Genomic DNA, 25,402 nt, shown 5'->3' on the forward strand with positions numbered 1-25,402 from the left:
TTCTTACTTGACTTTCATTTGTAGTTTGCAAATAGGCAGAAGTTTTCTACACCTACACAACTCCTCAGAGGAAATGGACAGCCGGGTAAACTCACTGAATCCTGCTGCAATTCAATGACAGCTGCCTCATAATCTTCATTAGAGTCTGGTCCTATTATAATTGACAAATGTCAGCATTATGTGTCTGTTTATTAAGTGAAAGCTCTGCATACTCTGCTTTCTCCAGGAAAAAAATCACCTTAACTCAGAAAGATCTCATTAGTCTAGTTAATGGCTATACTGATGAGGATTTTTAGTGTGAGTCAAACATTAAGCAGTCATAATTACTTTAATATACTGTTCAAGCATTATTGAAATCCATATATATTACTTTTCTAATGTTAGCACTTTATAATATGTATAAGTGCTGCCAATTTCTGCAAACTAGACCATCAAAATGGGATTATTTGCAACGTAATGCAGTTGTTGTTGAACCAGACTGAACATTTTATCTAACATTGCATATGCCACCTCGGGTGATGAAGGCCAGTGATCTTTCCAATAAACATCCAGCTCTCAGCATTGAAAGAGTTGGAGCTCAGGAGTCTGCTATGCTGTTTGAAAACACATCAATTCCAAAAACAAGAAGTCAGCTCCTACCAGACACACACATACTATATATGGCACCTCTGCATGTTGGGGAGGCAGGGAGTGTAATTACAGGTGATAGAAAAACAAGTTTTTACTCAGAATTCTGGCAGTAAAATGTATTGACATGTGATGTGTTTATTCTTGTGCACTCACACTTGAGGTCAGGCTGGAAAACCAGTGTCAGAGTAGCATTGCTAATGTGGCACGCATGGGAGACACAAATTGAAAGTCACTGACAATGAACTGGAAAAAATGACATAAACCATTCATGGTGCCTATTAAAAATTTGATGCCTGAAGAAGTTGGAGCAGCAAGGAAAAAAGAAATGTGGATATGATTAGCAGATTAATTCATTAGTGATTATACTGGCAATTACACTGAGCGGAAAGCATTACGCCTTTCAGGCCACGAGAACCAAAGATTCGTCAGAGCTGTTATGTTCTCATCGTGATTCAGTGGGATGATTTGGAGGACAACATAAACCTTTAATCTTTTCCACCTTGTTTTCGTGTATTAGTCAAACTGGTGACATGTTTGTAATGTCCACAGTCGCAGTCAGCCTGAGGCATAACTGAACTAAGCAGTTGCTTCTGTGGTGCCACAGCAAACCTGAGGCTGCACAGAGCGTGAAAAAAACAAAGGAAATTTGTGTTTTCAACTATTTCACTAGCAAATATAAATATACATATTCACTTCTAATAGTATGCTGCTTTATAATTTATGGCATACTTAGACTTTAGTGTCCTTATTTTTCTTTTGTTGCACCAGTTACAAAGATAGTCGTTGTTACATAGAGACATTTTATTGTCCCACAGTGAGACGTTTGTATTTACAATCTGCACATGCTCATGTCTCACAGGAAAAGAAGAAACATACAAGGAAAGAGTAGGAGTTAAACTGATAAAATATATGCTCACCCGTGGCTCTCCACAAGATACACACGCACACACATATTTTTACTTATCTATTCAAAGAACTCAGTGTGGTGTTTTATTCAGGGCTGCTATTACAGAGAGTCCAGAGCTCCTACCGAATACGGGTCCTCCTACATTTCCTCTGTATCTGAGTCCAGATGGAAGTAACTTGAAGTGTTAAGCATGTGATGCACTGTTGTTGAGGTCAGGGAGGTGAGGTGTCAGGTGTGAAGAGACCAGTGATGCTGGAGGCAGAGTGTCTCATACTGTTGAACTTGTTTTTGTTGGACACAGTCAGCAAGGTGTAAACGTGTAACAGGAAGGGTTGGATTATAATTCAATGCAGCAGCAGCAGAAGGTGGACCACTGCAGAGCCAGCAATTGGCAAATATAAAGTGTTGTTCAATTTATTGATTTGGTTTTCCAACAGGTACGCCCAACTCCAAACCACAGACGGACAAAAATGGCGACCAGCTGGTGAGAACTGTAAAACATTTAGTTGTTACGGAGGTGGAGGAGACCGAAACGTAGCTGAGAGGTCAAATTATTTCAAGCAAATGCTACTGAATGCTTTGTAACTGTTTTCTATCAAGTTCATCATAAAGTCCCTCTCCAGTCATTGTTTAAGCCCCTAAAAACTCATGTCTGTGTATCAAATATACACATTTAGCTTTTTGTCTCTATTTTTATTAACTAAAAGGCCTCAGATGTAACTGTGCAGATCTGTGAAATCCCTACCACCGCTTCACCGACATCTCTGACCTTCACTACAGCTCAAAAGCACACCAGCTGATCTCTGAATCTGCGCTACACAAATAGCCAAGTTGTAGTATTGCAGTGCTGTCAATTCTGAAAAAGAAGAACATTACAGAAAGTCCCAACCCGCAAGGCAACAGAATTAGGTCCTATGTTTTGCTTAGTATGAAACCATGGAAGTCGGAATTTGTGTTTTTAGATTTTAATCTGCCTCCTGCAGTTTCAAGGTGGAAATATTCAGCTATGTTGCTGACTTTTTACACATTATATATCTTCAAATCCAAAATGCTCAATATTGATGTGTTAACAAGGAAAAAAATACAAATTACAGAAAGGGTTTTTAAGTACTTAAAAGGTGGCATGACAGGTTGTGTTTACACCTCGTTTCCGCTGCACTCAAGTGGCAATAAATTAGTGAAAGCAGATTTAAAGTTCAAGGAATGGTAAATTCTTTTGGAACTGTTTTTACATTTCTTTTGCATTTACCATGAGGAGGACAATCAGCAAACAAAAAACAGAACTGGTTATTTTTCTGGCATTTTAAGTGAAGTTAATTGTTCCTTTTAGAAATATTGCTAAAAGGTTTTTGAGAGAAAGAAAAACATTAACTTTTTTGAAGGACTTTTAGGGCTTCTAAAATCTCCTATTCGCTTCTTATATAGCAGATCTTTAATGTTTTGACGACCATATAAAACCGTGACTCTGAGACACATTTCTAGGGTATATATTAAGTTGCCTGCTGGGCTCTTCAGCAGAGTTGATGAGAAGTGAACTGCTGGGAACCAACAGGCAGAGCTGACTGGCAGTATTTGCACCGTAGTTTCCCACTGCACGTTGCCAACTAAAGCTTAAGTGAAGCACTATGTTGCTGTGAATTTCACCGTGGTCTGTTGTTTTTCTTTGGCCTGTGTTGCTGACATCAGCGCAGAGAGGAAGATGCCAACATGCGAAACTGAAAGAAGATAAATTGAAAGAATAAACAAGTGGCAAGAAGAGACAAGCAGAAACGTTCAGTCGATTATTAGACACGATGAGGCGATAAAGAGCTCACACTGTGAAAACACTCAAGTCTTTATCTTCACCAGTTGTGTAGAAATGATCATGTTGGTACAGTGCCACACAATTTTATTTAAACAGACAATAGGCGCAATATAAAAGTTACTAATTTGGCGATTCCTTCAAATTCCGTCAAAATTTTCACTTGTTAATTGCTGTGATATCGCCAAAACGGACTGTCAGACACTTCCTTATTCTAAAACAGAACAAATTGCCATCAGCCTTAGGTGTATGTTAGGTTTAGTGCTTTTTAATACTGTTGCTAACATACGAAACACGAGGTTGTAAGCTCATGTTTAGTTAGGTCACTAACTATTTTGAAAGACCCTGCGAGTGTATGAGCACCTGTTAAACTGACTGTATGGATCTTTGACTGAACAGGCCTATGCAGATGGGAATACTTTTGCACTTTCCTCATTAACATTAAAAAGGATGTATCATTAAATACTCATTAATCATTAAATACATTGTATCACCAGCTGCTCATTTCACCTGCTTGGCGAGCTCCAAACACCTGCTTTAATCTCCAGCTCTTTGATATTGATATTATCTCAGTGCAGTGCTCCATCACTGAGGTAAGAGTAGTGCGGGAGTGTTGCCGGGAGCCGGAGATAACCTTAAGCTTCCATTCTGGCCTGTGAGAGTCGGTGTGCACGACGCGTATGTTGGATGAACTTGAACTTTCCGGCACCAAGTCCTTGAAACTTCTGACGCTTCTTCGTGATCGATACAACATTTTAACTTTGACCGCAGCCTCCTAACTGCTGGATTTCATCGTTGTTTTCTCCTTTTCCCGGGAGCTCTCTCGCTTACTCGCTCACTTTCTCTCTCTTTCACTTTCCGCCTCTTTAACAGTGTCCACTTTAACTTCAGGATTATGCACTTGCATTCAGATCCCACCACAAGTCAGCGGCTGCATCTGATACCAGTAGTGAATGTCAACATGTCAGTATCTTAGTCTTGGAGCAGGTCACCGAAAGTATTCAGCATTCTCAATTTTCTTTGAACCACCCAGACAGATTTGTTGTATTTGCTCAGGTTTTGAGATATCCTCTGTAATTTCTGCTATCATCCCACTGAAATGGAAGTGAAAGGATTTATTTTTTCCTTTCTTTTGTGGTACTTACACTTTTGTAAAAAGGGCAAAATGCAAGCAATATCTATTTCCCACTTGCTCTAGATGACCCTCAAAAGATGCAGCTTTCATAAGGATTTTCTCTTTAGTTAAATGGAGTTCAGGGAGAACAGCTCACAATATTATTATCATTTTATCTTTAGGAGGTGCATTCATAACTTTTTGCACAAGTGGACCAATGTGTTCAGTTATTTAACTGCATTTCCAAAGCATCACCTTAAATGTATAGCGCAATAGAAAGGCACATTATTCAGTTCATTGTTTCTGTCATTATTCACTCTGATTTCTAAAATGCTTTCACTCTACTGTAATGATTTTTTTTTTTTTTTTGGCATTTATTGTATTTAGTGGAAAGATTCTGTACTTTTAAGCCGGAGCTCTAGTATGGTGCCAATTCCTTCCAATTTGTGTTGTCTTTGACAAACCATGAGGAATCATTTGGCAGCAACGCTTTCTGGGAGATTTTCACATGAATCCCGTCACATAGTACTTTCATAATACCTGTCAAAAGATATATTTATTGTGTCGCGCACAGGAACGCTGAAGCGTTATCTTTCCGTCTGTCCTTTAGAGTTCGTTTTATGTCACACAGTGGTGCATTGCCTAATTGAAAAAAACTTTGCACAGGTTATACTTTACATATATCGAGCAGATCTGTCTGGATATCTTTCTGTTTTGAACTTTTGCAACACCTTCAAGACACTGATAACACACATTAAATGAATGATTTACCTGTAATACTGTATGCGTTGCAGCCTGTCTGTCAAACCGTTTAAAATATTTTTTGAAGCAAGTATTGTATGTTGCTTTTGTTCAGTCCTTCGAATGCTGAGTCTGTACGCCTGTTGTCTACAAATATTTCAGCAACAATGATGTAATTAGATGTACTGAGCCAAAGAAGATTTAATAAAACTAATTTGTTTGGAATTATTACTGTATGAAAACACAATTTTGCCAAAGGATTGAGTTGGCTGGATATTCATTCTCAAATATGAAGGCTGACTCTGCATATGTTTGCAAAATTCGGTCCCTCCACTTCTAATATTGAATCAAAAACCAAAAATGAAACAGAACAAAAACAACTCCCAGTTAAATGGCTCATGTGATAGAAGCGCATTCCATTCTGCATGATGGAGCGCGGCAGTGACACAGAAAAATATTTTGCATGACAGTTCCTGAGGGTTTCGGGTTTGTGTGTGCGGACTAAAACCACCAGCTGTAAATCCTTTACTCATCCCTTCACCTGACAAGCTTGTTATCACACCACAACACTGTATCGTAATTCCACCAATGTTGTCCATATGCTCACTCTCTCGTGCAGAGTGAGGCCTGTGGTGGCCAGACAGACCCAGAAGCACGTGCCTGAACACAAAACCGCCATATGCACTGGCAGCACTAATTATGCAATGGCCAAACACTGTTCAGAAGACCAACACTGTCTGTCTTGTTTGTGCCTTCAAACAGAGGAGACATTTAGCCTAACTGCAGCAACAGAAAGAGAGATTCTGATTTCATAAAAGCAAATGAAGAAGTGCAGATTTTAAATTTTCCTAACTGACTTTTTTCTCTGATGTAACTCCAACTCTACATGCCCTCACGTATTTGATAATTGAGTCACATTTTCTGGTCATCGCATTATAAAGAACCATCTGTCTGCTCGATGCTTCACCTAGAATAACGTTCACTGTATGTCCTGACCGTGTTTTTCTTTATTTACCCTCCTGATGTTGCCTGGATTGCTCTTAAGTTGTATTGAATTAGTTTGTTTCTTATTCAGTTCTACTATTTATGTAAATATAGACTGAACAAAAGTTGTTGTTTTTCCAGTTTCCCAGGGAAAGTTGCGTTTTGCATGAACATCTGTGGTGCACTGCAGCTGTTAATGCATTATTCTCTTGCAGACATCTTGTTGTGCTTTGGATGTACAACATATTATTGCATTATAACTTTAACAGCATAGCCTGCAGCTAGAAAAACAGAATAACTCTGTACAAGACATGACAAATACTTGGTTACGTATCATATGTATCAAAATATGGAAACTTTTCTCATGTGGCCTAATAATATAGCTCAAGATTGGACATTTTAAAAACAACCTCTTTGGTCATCTCCGCTCTCATTTGTCAGGGAATTGCTGCATGGTGAAAATCAATTGTGCATAGACTGTGGAGAAATATCCCAGAGGATTGTGGTCTAATGCCAAAAAAGTGTCTTTTATTTTTTTTTCTCCACAGAGCATATAACAGATAACACTTTGAATAATTTATTGTGGTGCAGCAACATTTTAGAGGCATGATTTTTGCAAGCAATTTATCCCAGATGCGCAAATGCACACCCCTGTATACACTGGCACATTGTGGAAACCGATGAATGTGTGATCAGTGAGATAACATTCTGAATAACCAAGAAGATAAACAACTTTGTTAAGTCAATGTCAATGTGGCCATTCGCTGTAAGGATGACAACACAAAGGGCAGAAAAGTGACCCCTTGTGCAATATACCTGATACAGCTATTGATTGTTGTTTAACATGTAAATTGGCACCGGGGGCCAATGCATAATTTATTTGCATAATAATAAAACTGTACACAAACATTTAACCATGTCCTAATTAAAATACACACATACGAGATTCAGTGTGTGGACTGGATTACTAATCGATCTCTTTAGTAAAGCGTTCCAAATGTAGCTATACAAGTTAACAATATTAAACTTAATGGATGAATAATGTCAATATTACCATGCTACTGTCACTCTAATAATTGTGAACAAGCGCCTGTCTAATGGGCAATAATGTCAATACAATTGGTTGCTTTCAGTGCCTCAGTTCATATTTCTCTTTGCACCTTCCTCCTGTTTTTCTGTGAGCCTGACTGAACATTATTTAAGCTGCTCCCTGTCATTGTGAAGGTGATTTACTCAGCAGTTATGGCTGGCTTGCATGTTTGCTTGAAACTCGGGTTATGCTGCATAGCACTTAATTACTTCTCAGGTAATTTGTGTAGTGCATTAGAGTTGGTTAGTGTTTTTTTTTTTTTTTTGGCCAGTGTATTCTATAGCTCTGAAACCCTTGTAAAACCAATTGTAGAGTCATATGACAGCGCGTGAAGTTGCCTTTTTTAGGAGTAAAATTCGCAATAAAAATTTGCATACTGAATATAAAGGCATTTATATAGAGATGAAAACGGCAACCTCCCAAAAGCATTCGTAGCAGTATATGCAAAATAGTTTTGGTATTCTTGTAATGTGCATTAAGATTTAGGGAGTTTCTTTATGCGTTTATATTATTCATTAAGAATGATTTATGCGCCAACTCTGGAAACTGTTTATTACTTATTTCATCATGCTGCATTAGATATCCTGCAGCTAGTTGTTTAACACTGTAACGTGACTATCATTGACCGTGGCCACTTAAACTTAATGCAATACATCAGTGAGGCTTTGTTTTGCACATTATTTACACGTTAAACAATCTGTGAGAGTGCCATATTAAGAGAAGTCACAGAGGAAAACAGAAAGCAACCTGAGGGAGGCAGCTAAAAGAAGGGGTTCTTTGCGACGCTGGGTTCAAAGCAGCAGCCGACCAACAGCTGAATCATATTCACTGAAACATTCAGCAGCCAGTTCCTACACACTTTCCCCCGTTGAGTGTTTTTGGCTTTGTAGCTCTTACAGTAACTTAACACCAGCTTAAGAATACCTGCTGACCTCCAAGTGCTGAAGTGCTGCTGTAATGTAGCAGTGATGGAGGTGAAGGAGCCCACGTACAGCTGCGAGTGATCGTAGGTGCAACTGCCTGAAATGGCTTTTGAGCTTATTCTTTTAAGTTCGAGGCAACAAGCCGTGGACCGAGACTGTCTCCAACAGAGAAATACCAGCAGCAGCCACTTCCTTGCATGCTTCACACTATCACTGTTTAAGTATTTAAATTTTGACTTCCTAACAAGCGACTTCTTCTGTGGTCATGCATACAATTTCACCTTACCACTGCAGGAAACAGGGGCAGGAAAATGAACAGAAATGGTCCCACTCTACTGCAGTGTAGGGATAATTAAAAATAATTACAGGACAAAACTCCAGTTGGAGAATCACGCAAAAAACAGAACAATGCATAGTTTATGTTAGTCTACATGGTGAATTTACAACCAAATTAGAAGAGAGAAGATCGCTACTTATCAAGACCACTGAGAGGGCACAAAAACGAGGCGCATTGTCTTCTTTAAGTTTAATCGATGCTTTGTTCTCTAACAAAAATGGCCCTGAAAAAGGTTCAATGGGGTCATTCTTGTTGTTGGAACATACACAAAGGTTTGGACCGTCTTTAAATGACCCGCAGTCACCTGCAGTGGAAAACCGCCGAATGGCGTGGCCCCACCTCAATGCACTAGCAGCGCCACTTGGAGGGGTTCATCCAGAAAACACACTCAACTGGCACAAAAACTGAACTAGGCTCAATTTTTGTTGGACCACAGAGCCACATTATGCAGCTGTGCTCTGCTGCACCAGTGCGCATTTAATACATTTCCATAGTTTATCTGGTGGCAACTGCAACAAAAACACAGTTATCACAATGCAAACTTCCCAGAGTTATAATATCCAGAGTATTATGAGCTTCTGTGCAGTCCTCTGGTGTAGACTTCAAACTCATGCATCGGTTAATTAAAATGGACTTCCTGGACCATTGTGCTACCAGTACCTGAAACAACACAGCCTGACCAAAGCTGACCCAAGCATTGGTCAGGAGGTAGAGTTCTTTATTTTTAATGTTACTGCAAAATCTATCCAGCAGGAGGTCGGGTGACTGCAGGTAGCAAATGTCTGACTTTGACACTGTTTACGACACTGCATTCTGTTCCCTACTGACTGTGTCAATTTTGTTCACTTATTCCAAGTATTTTTACCAAAACTAAAGCTATGGAAGATCAGAAAATATAGGATGACCCTGACTATGAGATAACTTTGTGAGGAAGACACCGTGGAAAGATTGTTTTGAAAGTAAAGAACAGAAAGAACAATAAGGAGAGCTTGAAATCCCTAAACATCTAATTGAAAATATTAATGTTTTTCACTATTTAAAATGCAGTACACATTTTTACACTATTGGTTTTCTGTTTTCCATCTTAAAGAGCATCTGCAGCATTAACCTTTTTTTAATTGGTCTGATGCCCATACAAATGTCCATGTCAGTGTTTGACGTTTTGAGCTGGTTAGAGTCCAGTACTAATTTCCAGGTAAATTAAGATATTCAAATCAAGAAGACTTGTCACATCTCAATGGATAAATTGCTGCACATTTCTAATTAAAATATAACCTCGGGGATGTTTGTACCAATTAACTCAACCAGGCTGACTTTAGACGGAATTTACCGTAGGGTCAAGTAAATGTGTGTGAGCCAAGCCAAATATGTTGGAACAGAAAACTTAGTGAGCTATGGATAAAGTACACACTGAGATGAACTGTAGGCTGTATTTGTCCTTACTGCTGCATAAACTGTAGCTTATGAGACTGTATAGTTTAACTAACTGTACAACTTTTGCCTGAGGTGATAACTGCCACGGCATACATATTCTAAACTCTCCGGACAGACTCGAACTTTGCTGGTGTTTCTTCTCTTCTGTGAACTCCGTTTGATATGTGAAGAGAGCGATAAAGTGCATTTTCTGAACATAGTGGTTGCCAGATACTCCATTCAACTTCTAAACATGTGGCAGAATTATTGCGGAGTAAGGAAAGATGATCAATGGTTCGTAGCGTTCAGAACTCATTTGTTGAGTAATTCGAAGAGCAGCTAAGTGAATTGACGAAATAAAGAAACAAACAGTGGTGGAAGTGGTAGACAGTGGTCACACTGAGACTGGTATGTATGACCAGGCAGTAGAAAAGAGCAATGAAGTGAGGAAGCTGCTGGCACAGAGAACTGCCAGCCTGGATAGACATGCACTGTAGAAGGGATGATGTATAGCGTTGATGACGACTTTTTATTGCCTTGCTTACAACACTAAGAGAAAAGAATAATTCTCCTTTATCTTGTGTTCTGCCTCATCATCCTTTTCTGCCTTATTCTCCTCTTCCACTGCTAACAATATGAATCTCCGGTGACCTTTAATCTGCTTTTATGTTCCACCACCTCTCTAATTTTACTTTCCTGTTGACAGCTTTGTTCATTCATCTCTGCAGATTGAGTGAGACATTGCCTTTTTTCTCTCTTTGTGTCATGTTCTTCCCTTTAACAGATTGAAGAAATGACCAGAGGTGACAGCTTCATTATAAAATAACAGGGCCATTAACGGTCCAGATCATGTCTTGTGGGAATTGCATTATTTACCCGCATTAAATGAGACTTGCTTTCCTCTTTTGACTTTTCCACATGAAAATGCTGCTTTTATCATGCCTGACCCCTTTCCCTTCCACATCACTCACTTCTGGACTCAGTCCCCATTCCTGTCATCTTTTCCTTACCATCTATTTTATTTTATTTTAGCCCCTGCTCCTTCACTAAAAACAAATTTAAATGCAAACAAGGCAAATCTGCCTAGCATGTCCTCCCACAGGGAAGATACAGGAAAAAAAAAAACAGCAAATGAGAAGAAAATCATTGCAATCTCTTCCCCTCGGGCATTGCTTACAGACATGTCGGGAAAATCATTTTTGGTTCTAATATTATTTAATACAGTAATCATTCACGCATTCCTTTTGTCAGAGGAAGATTACGTTTCAGTCAACAATTCCATACGCAATTATGTACATGTGAATAACCTTGTGAAGAGCTGTCCAAATGTCAGTTTTAGGAACATCCAATCCATCCATTTGGTATAAAAAAAGGAGGGCAAACATGTAGCAGTGCAAAAAAAAATACTGCAGCACTATGCATGTTTGCTAATTTCCTCTTCGACTGGTGCAGACCAAATATGTTACTACTGCAAATTAAACTCCACACTTCAGACTGTGTATGTGCTTTCATCTAGAAATTCCCCCCAAAATTCAAGGTCTCTGGATAGTTAGTTGTCCAAATTGCACCTCATCCCCTGGAGGTTTCTGGGTAAATTAAGTTATAGTGTAATCTAACTGTAGTTTACATTGCTCTAAACCCTGAAACAAGATTACCACGTTTAAGCTTACACTCTCATCTATGAATAATTATGAAATGTGATCATCATCATAATCCATGGCTTAGCAAACAGATGGTTCAGAATTTTTCACAGGTGTGTCAGCATGGATCTCTGTGTGCTCCCACATGTGGCACAGTTGTTTGCTGCACAGCTTCATATCAGGCTGATGAAAATGAAGTGACCGGCTACTGTTCTTTCTCACACACACACACCCACATTTCTATGTCCGTGCCAAAGCAGTGCACATGTGGTAATGACTGCTTATCCAGTCCCGGGCGGCATTACGTGGTCAGAAAAACCATAAACAGCCACAGTATCTCTCACAGGAATTATCTCTCTATTCATTTTTTGTTGATACAGTACCGCAGTATGCTTAGTTTTCAAGCATTACAGCTATCCTATGCCCAAATACTAGTTTATGGGAGTTAAAAAAACAAAAAACAGACTATGACATACTAGATGATATGAGGTCATTATAGTGTTTTTACTTGTGTTTATATTTTTCAGACATAATTTTCTACTTATGTTTCTATTTTTAGGTTGTATTTTTCTACCTATGTTTCTATATATTTTGCACTGTTTATATCTGACTTTGAATAGGAGTAACTGTAACATAGGCAATTTCCCCTCTGAGATCAATAAAGTACTTCTGTTCTGACTTAATTTTTCATCAGTATATTTCACAAGCTAGATATCAACTCAGGCTACGTTTATACGAGGACCATCTTAACAGAAAACGCAAAAGTGGCGTCTTGTCTTCACTTTTTATTTCACGTTTAGACGAGCGGTTTTGAAGGAAATCTGAGTATATACGGTGACTCTATAGTGTGTGGAATTCGATTGGATATGCATGCCAGGCAGCTTGGTGGCGCTGTGATAAAACTCCGCCATGTCTACGCGCATGTGACGTGGGCAGATCTTGGCAAAGTTTTTTTTTTTCCGGCACAGTTTTGCGTTTTGCTGTTTAGACGGAAACGTAACGGCGGAGAGTTTTCAACTTTTCCACTCTGGAGGCCGGTTTCAAATTTTTGCGTTTTTAAGCCCCCAAAACGCCGTCCTCGTATAAAGGATAGGGTGTTTTGTTGAAATATTTTGACGTTTTACCTGCAAGCGTCCTCGTGTAAACAGGGCCTCAGCATGAGGACACTGCTTGACTCCGCACCACCATCGGCTTAGCTTTCACACCTACTCTGCTACATGTGCTGCCAACAGTACTGAGAGTATTATAAACAATTGGTGGGAGATGTTCTGTCTGACAAGCTATGAATGACACCAGTTCCAAGTTATTTTTGTTTCCTTTTCGACATTATGTTCTGCCAAAAAAAGCTACGAATATAATTGTGACAGGCCAATATCAGCTGATAGCATCAGCTAACCAATATATCTCTAACTTCATCTCTATCTTTAGTTTAACCCTTTGATGCACAAAATGAGTCAAAAATGACCCAAATCCAATGGATGACAGGTATCTCCTGACCCATGCTGCACATCAAAGGGTTAAAGAGACAACTTCTTAGCTCTTTGTTGCCTGTTTAGCAGTTACACCATCACATCTCAAAATATTCACTCAACAAATTTGATGGCATTTTTCTAAACCTATTTTCATGTTCATTGCCTCTCAAACTAGATAAACTAATCTAACATCCATGAATAAGCATAAATGCACATCCATGTTAAACAATGTTTCAACAGTGACATAAACAAAAAACAAATTCAACTTAGTCCAAAAGTACGCTTGAGCAAAAGCTCCACATACAGCTGCACAGCCAAGCAGGAGTTTATATAATGCGTGTTATTTCCCACGTAATGTAATGGTAGTGCAGTGAAACGATGGGTCACTTTAGGGGTAAGACATTTCCCAGTTTGGGCACCTTTTTAGAAGCAAACATGGCTTTGACAGCTGTGTGATAATTGTCGGAATACTTTAAAACCTGAGTACATGCAGCCGAACTGCCACTGTTCAAACTGTGCACTCTGCTGTGTTGTGACTTAGTTCAACATTTAAATTGAAAATGAAATTCCCGTAATTATCAGAAAGCCTTTATTCAAAGTCATGTCTGACTGCACGGAGAAGCTTTTTATGTGAAAATGTGTTTAAGTTTTGAAACTAGGTGAATAACTCCTGCATGAATTAGAGGGCAATTTGAAAGAAACTGTCTCCAACATTTCCCCCAAAAAATAAATAAATAAATAAAAAATTCAACAAAAAGTGGGCTGTTATTTTCTGTGCCTGCCTTTGCACTTTGATTTTGATTGCATGATGACTGATTCCTATTTTTGTCATGCACTTAGACACCACTTAATGTTTTACAGTCTAATTTCAGCTTAATGCCATAACGACCCTGATTGAAAAGATCTCAATTTCATATTCTTGTTACTGCAATTACACAAAATTGGCTTTGATTGCCAAGTACAGTTTTTGTAAGATAAATTTTACAATTAACCAACAATGTCTACAGTATTATCCTTGTATTTTTTCATATTAACTTGTTCCAACAGCAAATGAAGGAACATTTGCATAACAGGTTGATTGTTTAAAATGATTGCCAACATCTAAAGAAAATAAAGAGCTGTATGTTTCAACTCTTCTGCATAGAAGAACTAGAAAGAATGTGCTGTTTCTATGGAAGGTACATTTTGCACTTAGTCTCCAAACTCATAAATACTTTTAGAGCTTCAAGATGAGATAATAGCACAAGCAGTCTTTCAGTTTGCTCTGTGCCTGTTTAGTATACCTCTGTGTACACATGTATAACTGTAATTGCATGCTTTATATGTGTCTTCATTCACTGTCTAATTTAATTGTTTATGTGGGACATGCATGCCCACAGACACAAAGCTGTTAGTAATAAACATTAATCCATCCAGCCCAAAGAGATCATTTTTGCTTTATCACATTTGGGGAGGCCATATTAGGGTTTCAAACAGATACATATCATCATCTCCCTTTTCTCACACACAGTCAATTTATATTCAGATATGCTAGAAAGAATGAGCAGTGTTGGATTATGAAGTCTTATCGGGCCATAATTGAAGATGGCATGGCACATTTGCCATCAACCCACACCTTTGCTAGTGTCAACACACACACACACGCACAAACACACACATAATATACACGCACCCACACACACACTAGAGTTACAACTGTAATTGCATTGAATAATAACCACTGATAATGCAATTCCCTGCTGAATGTCAATCTGTGTTTGTGTTACGTATTATATATTCTTGTTAATCTTACACGCGTGCTAAGAGGGAATATAAAAGTAATAAAAATCTAAACTAGAACAGTAACTTGTGATAATGTGTCTAAGAAGGTATCCTGTGCATGTCGACATTGTGCATCAAAGGGCATAAACCTTTTCTCCGAGTTGTTTACAATAGCATCCATCATTGACATTCACACTGAATTGACTATGAGTCATCTGTGGAAATTTGGTGACGCAAGGCTTGTTAGGATAATCATTCCTTCGACTGCTATTTCAAAATAATAAGGACATTCTCACATTTTCAGTGAGAGTACAATTAAAATAGACATCAACAGGACACAGTTAAGGTATAGATCTTAAATTCTACCAAGAGGAATTAATCTCAACTATGCAAGGCACATCTCTATTTTCCTAATGTCATTGTACAGGAGGTGCTGAAGTGCTGTCTCCTCTTTGTGAATCATGGTGCGTTGTGACAGTTCTTGGTTGACAGCAACACGCCAAAGCCACATGTGCATACACCATAGTCGCAAGAAGAAATGTGTAAAACCTCGTCATGCATGGCGTAACTAAATAAATCACCGGTGCGCTCTGCATCGTGCACTTTCGACACGGTTTTTGATCATACAAGACATAGCAAGCTTCCCCAATCCCTTTGAGAGATGTCTGACGATGTGACACATGAAAGGCCTCTGTTCTCTACCCTCACCGAAGAAGGTCTTCGGAAGGATCAGTACAGTAGTTGTTGTACACAAGCATAAATGCACATGCTGAGCATAAATGCTGCCCTGCAAATGACCTCTGTAGGTGCCTGCAGGTGAAATACAAGGGAACCAAAAGTATGAGACCTTGGAGATGGAAGATAGTAAGCCTTATCAATGCTTTGCCCTGCTGTATCTTGAACCATTGTTACAATAGTCACAGGTGCTGTTTTTGACAGTCCTCAAATCTGGCAGAATCCTACATATTCAAGTACAGCATTTGCTGGTATAGTTGGGCAATGTTTCTTTAGCACCTGAAGATAAACCCGAGATTAATTCAGTCAGGGACATGTGCGTCAAATAATTATTTATCTCAAATTATTATACAGTTACATTTGGCAAAAGTGGCTCTTCTGTTTAAGGGAGCTCTCAAAGAATTAAGCAACAAGATTCTGGTGGGAGAACTAATCCCGAATTAACAGCCATACATGAACTTTAGATCTTAGTGTGGTCAACAACAACAAAAGCGTAGCATAAGGAGGAGTTTAAGATGGTGAAATGAGCTGCAATGTATAAGAAGAAGAGATATAAAAATTAAAAAAAGAAAGAAAAAGCGCAACAATAAAAGATAGTCAAAACTGTATAAAAAATTAAACAGTGTCAAAAACACAAGGCAAGCACCTTAAAGTGCTAATATAGAGCAATAAAGTAGATGTAGCAGCCAATAATAAAAAAAATAATCATAGGGGTTTCTTAATACCACAGCATGTCATTAAAAAGCTTAACTACAGCAGGCACAAAAGACCTTTCTCAATCTGTCTACTGAGTATTGAAGCATAAGCAGCTGCACACTAAAAGACCTGTTCAATCCATTAAAGAAACTGGAGGGGGTGTTCTTCATATTGTAGAATGGTTCTCAGTTGTATTCTTGTTCTTTTCTCTAACATAACCTCCAAGGAATCTGGAGGAGAGCCAGTAACAGAACCTGCTGTTTTTGATCGGGTTATTTGTCTTCTCCCTGGTCTTTTACAGTAATATTCTCCCACACCCCCGACAAACAACAGCAAGAACAAGAAGTGACTCACTAAAAGGGGTGCAGTGAGTGGATCAGCAGAGTGAGAAGTGTCAGGTGGTACCTGGTATTGTGTACACCTGTATGAGGATGACTTAATGTTCCCAGTCGGTTGGCAAAGCTGATAAATAAGCAACTTGGGGTGATGAAAAAGCAGATTCAAAACAGTAATATCAAAAAGGGAAAATGACTGGGTCGTTTTTCCTGAACTTCAGGTGCTGTATTTCAAAAACTAGTTAACAAATTGTTGTAAAGGCGCTGCTTGACTCCATCCTATTTTCTACTGTTACAAGTGCTGCAGACAGGGCTGAGAGGATTGTAAGAGTGAGAGCTGGACAGACTATATGATGACACTATTTAGAAATGATCCCGAGCATTTTTTTTTATTAATTGTGTAAAGGAAAGTTTTATTATTAGTGTGTTGGACAACATTAATTATATCAAAAAATGTGAGCAAAACTTAGTTTAATTATAAAGTATAAATGCACTTAGTGAGATCAAACCAATACCATATTAGAGGAAGAAAACCTCCAATTCCTCTTTAAGAAAGCCAGCAATCTATTTCACAAACTATTTAGCAAATTATCATGAAGATACTGTTTGACTCCGCATCATTATATACTCTGCTACATGCAGCGCTTGGCAACAGTGGAGAGAAAAAAATCCCTTTTCACATAAAAAAAAACATTAAACCAGATTCAGAGTGGACGGTCATCTGCTTCAACCAGTTGGGGTGAGAGGAGAGCACTTCAGACTGAACAAAACAATGTGTCATTTTTGTGATGCGCTAACTGGATATTGTGAACAGACCATTCTTAGCAAAAATAAAAATTAAAAAAAGACCTGCATGCCCCAAGTGCTGTGTCCACATGCTTGTCCTTCTTCTCTGTCAAAACAGTGACTCTGCCGTTCCTGATAAAACTTTGTCTGGGCCGAGGCAATCGGCTGCGGGGCAGAGGCTAGAAACCTTTTGTAATCTGGACCCTTTCAGCCAACAATCGCGCCAAGCTGGACGTGCTGAGATAGGCTCATAGCACGCTTGAAATCGCACCCCATGCAATAGTCTGGTATTTTCTCTACTGGCACAAAGCTCAGGATAAGACAAAGCAATGAGAAATGGTTTCAGCCAGGGTTGAATGTTCTTATCCTTACTGACCAGTGGCAACAATGGAAATAAGTCCGACTTCTATCATTCCCACCCTGACAGAGTCTGATATGTCTCACCATTTTCTATGTATTGAGTGCTGTCAATTAAACTAAAGACTGAGTGCACCCAGAAAAAAAAAAGACTGTGCTGAGATGAGAAGATAAGGGGTGAAATCATCACAGTCGCACTAGAGGGTAAATCCTGTGTTAATAGAACTGTATAATTATGGTGTGTTTGGCATAATAAAACATGACTCATCCCACAATCAGAAACAAGTTTCTGTAGATATATTTAAGAGAACTGACACTGTTTCTGTGCCTTTCTCTTTAGGCAATGTGTTTGTGGTGAGTCTGGCATTTGCTGACCTTGTGGTAGCCTTCTACCCCTACCCCCTGGTTCTCTACGCTCTCTTCCATGATGGATGGGCGCTGGGAAACACACAATGCATGGTAAGACCACACCACTTACAGCTTGTTTCAGTTTACTGCCACTGCGGCACTAATATCCACACTCCCAACACAGCCTGACACAAACCCTCCACTCTCTTTCTCTGTTCAGGTCAGTGGTTTCCTTATGGGGCTGAGTGTCATTGGTTCCATTTTCAACATCACTGGGATTGCAGTGAACAGATACTGCTACATCTGTCACTCATTCTCTTACAGTCGGCTGTACAGCTACCGCAACACTTTACTCTTTGTTGCCTTAATTTGGCTGCTCACAGTAGTGGCCATTGTCCCGAATTTCTTTGTTGGCTCCCTACGATATGACCCAAGGGTCTACTCCTGCACTTTTGCTCAGAATGTCAGCAGTTCCTACACGGTGGCAGTTGTGGTGGTTCACTTCCTGGTTCCCATTGCAGTGGTCACCTTTTGTTATCTCCGCATTTGGGTCCTTGTGATTCAGGTAGGTCTCATTCTCTACATGGTCGCTTCTATCATTACAGGCTCGAAGAAAGTAGTAATAGGAGAGCTTTTGGAACAGCATCTCAACACCAACCAAAAAAAACTGTGAAAATACTATCAACTTTAAATAATACAGAGACCTTCTGGGGTTGTAGTAATAGAATCCATCACCCTCCAGGGTTCACCCAAATTGGGTTTGTGAAGTAAGAAATATGGTCATTTCATGTTTTGAAATTTTGACCTTTAATAATGGACCTGTTACTGGAAAAGGGTAGTTTTTAAAAGTCAGAACACACTAGTAAAAATACATCATCCTGTCAGTGAAATCCTTTTCAACATATAACTTAAAACTACCAGACACAGGTTTAAAACAAGCTTTGAAAACTGCAAACATTTGGCAAAGTTGGTGCCTGTGATTTCAGCTGAGATATTGTGTTTGACAGGCAGATAGATGGACCAGATCCCTGGAATGGTTGTATGTGTGGATGTCTGTGTGGGTTTCTTCTTGTTGTTGTTGTTGTGTGTCTAAATGAGTGTGAAACAGTGAGGGAGACAGCGAACGAAGCCTTCCGACATTATTTACAGTCTAATTCCTGACTTGTATATGTGTTCATCATGTCCAGGTGCGGCGTAAAGTGAAGACTGAGGAGAGCCCTCGCCTCAGACCAAGTGACTTGCGAAACTTCATCACCATGTTTGTGGTATTTGTGCTGTTTGCCATCTGCTGGGCCCCACTTAACCTGATCGGCTTGGCGGTGGCAATAGATCCGTCTCGTGTGGCTCCCCGCATCCCAGAGTGGCTTTTTGTGGTCAGCTACTTCATGGCCTACTTCAATAGTTGTCTGAACGCCATCATCTATGGTTTACTCAACAGGAATTTCAGGAATGAGTACAAACGCATTGTCACCTCTGTCTGGGTGACTCGGCTTTTCGTCACAGAGACTTCGCGAGCCGCCACAGATGGCAGGAGCTTGAGGAGCAAGCAGTCGCCACCTCCGCCGCTCAACAACAACGAGTCAGTCAGAGATCGCGCCAACAAAGAATGAAATTGGACCCCTGAGCCTATTACATGGTAATTCCTGTTTTGATATGTGATATCCAGGCAGATGTGCAGCTAAAGAGTAACAAGAAACACAGGAAACTGAAAGACATGGCTTCGTTTTCCAGTACTTTGCAGTAGAGATGTGAAGCATTCTAATTAGCATGCTGACTTTTTGAAAGTTTGGTGTTTTGAAGATTATTTCAGAAACTTTTGAAGTGCTAGATGAGGATGGTTTTTCAAACTGTGATTTGCATTAACAGAGCAAACCCTTTAGAGAAGATACTATTATATGTCTGGAGGGGAGAACTGAGCCATGCATTGAAGTTTCATGTTGTTATTACTCTAACAATCTGAATGGTACATAAATATTACATTAAAAAATGTGATATCCTTTAATGTCTGCTGCTGCAGACTCTTACAAATATTTCAGAAAACCGAGTAACCACTGGTAAACGTACACCTCTCTTTAGTAACTTCAAAAGCCTCAAATAGTACAAATCGCCTCAGATGAATGCTACATTAGTAGAAGAGAAGATAATGTCTGTATGTCGACAGTATTATATCAGTTTGAAGGAATTTTACATGGTCAAAGTGGTCAGACTTACACACTAAGCCTAAATGCTGCAGTAGCATCTCCTTAATACTGCCTGGTCTGACCCTCTTGCACTGTAAAGAACGAAACACAAAAACTTAGTAATAAACATCATAAATTCAGGATGTTAATTCACTGACGGATGGCACAAACCGAGTCATGAGCAAAACTAGCACCAAAACCATGTGATGTGTGCTAATGAACATGTCTGTTTTTGTTTTTGAAAGTCCCAGAACAAACATGCATGTGTTGTAGCAGGCGGAGGATGCCTACATGTCTACTATTGCTGCTGCAACCATCAGTTGACATATCACCTGTACTTCAAAAGCAACTGAAACTTTCTTGCAATACCAGCACATAGAATAAAGCGCCACTTTCCGAGCCAAGACTTTGATTTTGAGAACATCAGAAGAGCATTTACTCACAATATTTAGGTAAAATTTTGCACTTAAATATTTCAATATTATGCAACTGATTCACAAGCAGTCAAGGTAAATTACAGTACCTCTAGCTACCAGATGCAATATTCAAGCAACAGATTTTCATACATCAAAAGTTAGAATCCAATAATAATGATGCTGGTCCTTCTGTACTTTTGCTTTGACAGAAGATCTTAGTAGTTTTCCCACCACAGCAGAGCAGGACAGTTTGACAAAAAGACTTCACAGAGGGACACCACAAGTCAATACACTAATATCAGCATATTAGCAGAGCAATAAACCGTTCAGTCCCAGCGAAATAACCAAATGCAGCAGCAAGGATGATTCTTCATGCACTCTAATGCTTTGCTTTGCAATTCAAAACACAGTAGGTGTCAAAATCCACAATACCCAACATCAGTTGCATCTGAAAATGATAGAGTCGAGTGAGCAAGTTCCTCACCTTGGCACATCCATATTTAAAGAAGATGTCACACTATATTACCGATTTACTGTAAACGATGCTGCTCTACAGTACACATGATAAAAGACCTAAGCTACACAACAAGTTCAAAATGTTCTCCTGCCTTTTACATTAGAAAACCTCCAGCCCCTAGAAAAAGAGAAGTGGATGAACACATTTACTGAACAAGCAGCAAGCAATACAGACTGTGCACAGGTTCCTCCGCCTCCTATACAATATGCTGTATAGTATGTGGTAGTCTTATGCAGTGGTGATTCTTACTCTTCATTCTGAAATACTTATGCAAAACTTTTGCTTTTCATTTCATGTGTACTTTATCCTTGTCAATCAATATAGTTCATTTGTTTTCTAATTAGAAAAGAAAAACCTAATCACCAGGGACATATTTTGATGCTTTCACTGTGGAAATATAACAAAGAGTACATTATAGGAAGTGTCAGGAATTTGACAGAAGAGTGTCATTTATTGCCTCTTAACTGAAGAGCATTTGAAACAATGTCAGTTGTTGAGAAGGTAAAGCTCATATCTGTATTCCCATCTCAGGGTGCCTACCGAACATTTTGTTGTGATATACAGTTGTCTGAAACATTTGCAGTTTATCAGCTGCCATATGAGGAAGGCTGAAGACATTTCAGTGGGATATTTTGTAAATTAGTGTCAGTGTGGTTTTTAACTGTGATATATTGTTATTGGAGATGTACTCAAAATGTGTTTTTTATATATATTTGAAGCTCGATAACACCACGCAATTAACAGTTTATCACCAGATAATATGTAACCTCTCTTCCCATTAACTCTACTACAGTTGCAAAGTGCATCTAAAACAACCTCTTGCTTAATTGGCACATATATTGCATCACTACAAATGCATTTGGTTGCCAGTGTATAGTGATGGACGCAACTTTAAATTGCACAAATCAAATATCCAGGAAGGCAAAATAAGCTGCGCATTAAAAATGTAATGGTTTTCTTTTTTCTTTTTGTCTTTAAAATTTCTATTTTATTTTGCACTACATTTGTGTGTTCCTATACAGGGTATAATGTGCAAAGCCATAGATCAGGAATGGTTCCGTAAGAGACGCAAAGCTCAAAGTCAGATTATAAATATTCATGGAATAGGACAGATGTGAGAGCATTGCAAACAGAGAAGGAATGTTTGGAAGCAAACAATGACATTTGTGGTGCAGAGAAAACAGGGGTATAATAAGTTTTTGTTGAATTTAAATAAACATCGGGAGTGACTATGCTCTCCTGACAGCAGAGGTTTCAGGAAGGTCATTTTACCATTAGGGAGGCAGAAGTGGTGTCCGGGTCGCTCGAGGGAAGAGAGAGCTGCACAACAACAAAACCTAAAAAATAAAATAAAAAAGTGCAGAGAAAACTAACGTTGAAGCATCTGGAGAGTGTTTTAGATGCACTTGGAGAGGAGCTAAGACTTCAATTTAAACCAAAGACAGGGGTATAGGGGGGTGAGGTGTAAATACACTTTGTCATGATGTTCCTGGGGGGAAATCTTTAAAACACCTTGGGTCCCTTAAAGTGTTTTTTTCCCCATTCAAACTACTGCCTTACAGTTATTACAACAGTGTCAAATTTTAAAATATTACGGCAAGTGCCATACTTTCTATTAATAATGAACCCATTCAGCAAACCTGGTTTGCCTCCATACTGCTTCTTTTATGTATTCAGGACAGTTGTCTATAGAAGGTTTTCTCTACAGCGTTACGCTTAAGTTCAAATGCAGACCTCAGGCAGGAAACTCAACTGCTGAAACAGAAGAACAAATATTATCTTTTTCTCCTTTGTGTTTTCTTTCTATATACCCTATGGCAAAATTACGTAACTGTGTAATTAAAATGCTGTTTCCCATCACATAAGGCACAACCTCACAGCTTTAGTTTTAGAACCAACCACTCGGCTGCAGTTTCTTATTGGGCTTCACTGCATTCCAATAAGGTAACTGTTCCGTTCTCGACATCATAAAACAAATCATGTTTTAGTTGTTAAATTGGAAAGCTGTCAGTATTAAAACGGTCACAAACCATGATCTTTAGTGCCTGGCTATTCTGTGAGCTCCCTGTTTAAATAAAGAAAATGTATGCTGATGTTTGATTGCCATGCTGGACTATGTTCAGAGTTGCTGCAGCAAAGTGTTGTTAGTGTGTCACAACTGAAGCTAATGCTGTGCTCGTGCTATGTAGGACTGTAAATGAATCAAAACATCATTTTATTTCTGAATCCAGATAAAAAAAACAATGTGTACCTATGTTTATTTTATCATTAAGAGTAAATTTTAAAAGGAACTTTGAATTTACTTATTAATGATGTAAATACAATTCTGCCTCAAAAAAAAATAAACAAACACAAGGAAGTAAGCAGTGAAGGTTGTCACTCTGTTTTTCCATTGGAAGATGAAAGCTGAGGTTTCTGTGTGTTACTAATCCTTTCCGGTGCTGCATTCACTGAGGTGACACACGCTCTGTCTGCCTATCAAATTTCTGCATTATGTTGTTGACGTCCCTCTCACACCCTCCCCAAACGCCACAAGCAATATTCATGCATGGCTGACATCCTGCTAAAGGAAGAATTCCCTGATAATTTTGACTTTTTATTTCCGCCATGTGGTCGGTGGAGAAAAAAGTAGCTTAAGAGCAGCTTTGCATTTCAAAAGGCGTATACTCGATCGCTACTTTAAACATGGTTGCTTCACACGCCAGAGATGACAAGATATCCTGAAATTACAGAACCTGATGAAGTTCGAATTTAAGAAAATTTGGTAAATTAACACACAAGGATGAGGCATGTTTATATACAGTTGCTCATCATAGTGTGGAATACTCCATAGCTTTTATATCAGTGTTACTGTGCGCTTTACAAAAACTTATAGGCAGGAATAAGAGAATAATAATTTAGACACTGATTCTGAGCTACATGGCTTGACACAGACGAGTGAAACATATACTAAGTTTTAATAGGCTGAAGGATGCAGGACTAACCTTTAATTTGATCTGGAAAACCTCTCTACAGTATGCATTTGTGTGTGTGTGTGTGTGTGTGTGTGTGTGTGTGTGTGTGTGTGTGTGTGTGTGTGTGTGTGTGTGTGTGTGTGTGTGTGTTTAATGGATTATGCCATAGCATGGCAACAACAGCTGACAGCTAAAGACAGAAAAGGATGCAACACTGATCAAATTATGCACAAGGTACCTTCACAAAGATGAAAATAAAATGATAAGCCTTGAGAACATAATTGAATGCACTCACGGCTTACTGTCGGAAAATCCAACTACAGAAAAGCGGGGAGACGTAGTTGCGTATGCACCTCCTGTCGAGTTTGCAAACAAGAAATAAATCTAGCCTGTTTGAAACAGTGACTGTGAAAACATTAATTAGAAAAAAAAGGCCATTAGACATTTGCTAAGCACAAGTGCTTTTTCACCTGATTAATATTTACACTCAACGGCCACTTAATTGTCTGCAGCTCATTAGCCACAGGTAGCCTTTCTGTTTGCCTGCTGCCTGTAACCTTTGAGGCATGAATTAAAGCATATCTTTGTAATGTTACACACGTCCTGTTCATGATGACCTGATGCTGTTACAGAACGTCCATTTGAAAGATCTGGGATTCATAACAGAAATTGAGTGTGTATCTTTATGTCATAAACGGCTCTTGTGAAAAAGAAAAAAAAAATATTTGTAATGCTTTACTACTTTCTGGCGTAAAGAGGCACCAGATTAAACAAGACAATTAAAATGTTGAAAACTGTTGACTGAACTTGCATTTCAGGCGTTTAGCCACTTGACTACTTGTGTCATGATAAATGTCTTCTGTTCCAGAGGCCGTGTGAATGTGCATGCTTGTCTGATCCTATTTATGAGTGATGCTCATTGACAAGATTTCAGTAACAGGGACAGGCTGGGACACCAAGAGGATCCCACCAAAGGGAAATCTGTGGAATGTAATGGAATTTAAAATTTCAAAACTCAAAAGACTTGGTTGGTGACAAGGAGTCTCATCAAAATGAACTGTGTAAAAAAAAAAAAAAAGGGAAAAAAAAGAAAAGAAAAACATGCATTATGTGTACAGTTCTCCTGAAACGCAATGTTATGGAAAATAAAATGGACATGTCATACTTTGTCGGATTTGATCATTTATGCGTTTTGTGAAATCAGCACACTGAGAAAAGCTCACCGTGTCCAACATTGTGTTCCATATTTCATACCTTAGAGTGGA

At 38.9% G+C, this 25,402-nt stretch overlaps 1 protein-coding gene across 1 annotated transcript in view; it reads left to right on the plus strand.

The window, feature by feature from the left end:
• The window catches only part of mtnr1bb (melatonin receptor 1Bb), a 41,235-nt gene extending 15,931 nt beyond the window's left edge, over positions 1-25,304 (plus strand). The window contains exons 2-4 of the mRNA XM_022209540.2: positions 18,063-18,181; positions 18,291-18,635; positions 19,258-25,304. Coding sequence (XP_022065232.1) covers positions 18,063-18,181; positions 18,291-18,635; positions 19,258-19,680 — 887 coding nt within the window. The 3' untranslated portion in view covers positions 19,681-25,304. The remainder of the gene's footprint in view (positions 1-18,062; positions 18,182-18,290; positions 18,636-19,257) is intronic.
• The last annotated feature ends 98 nt before the right edge of the window (positions 25,305-25,402 follow it).

Source organism: Acanthochromis polyacanthus, chromosome 17 (assembly GCF_021347895.1).
Source record: "Acanthochromis polyacanthus isolate Apoly-LR-REF ecotype Palm Island chromosome 17, KAUST_Apoly_ChrSc, whole genome shotgun sequence".
Lineage (NCBI taxonomy): Eukaryota > Metazoa > Chordata > Actinopteri > Pomacentridae > Acanthochromis > Acanthochromis polyacanthus.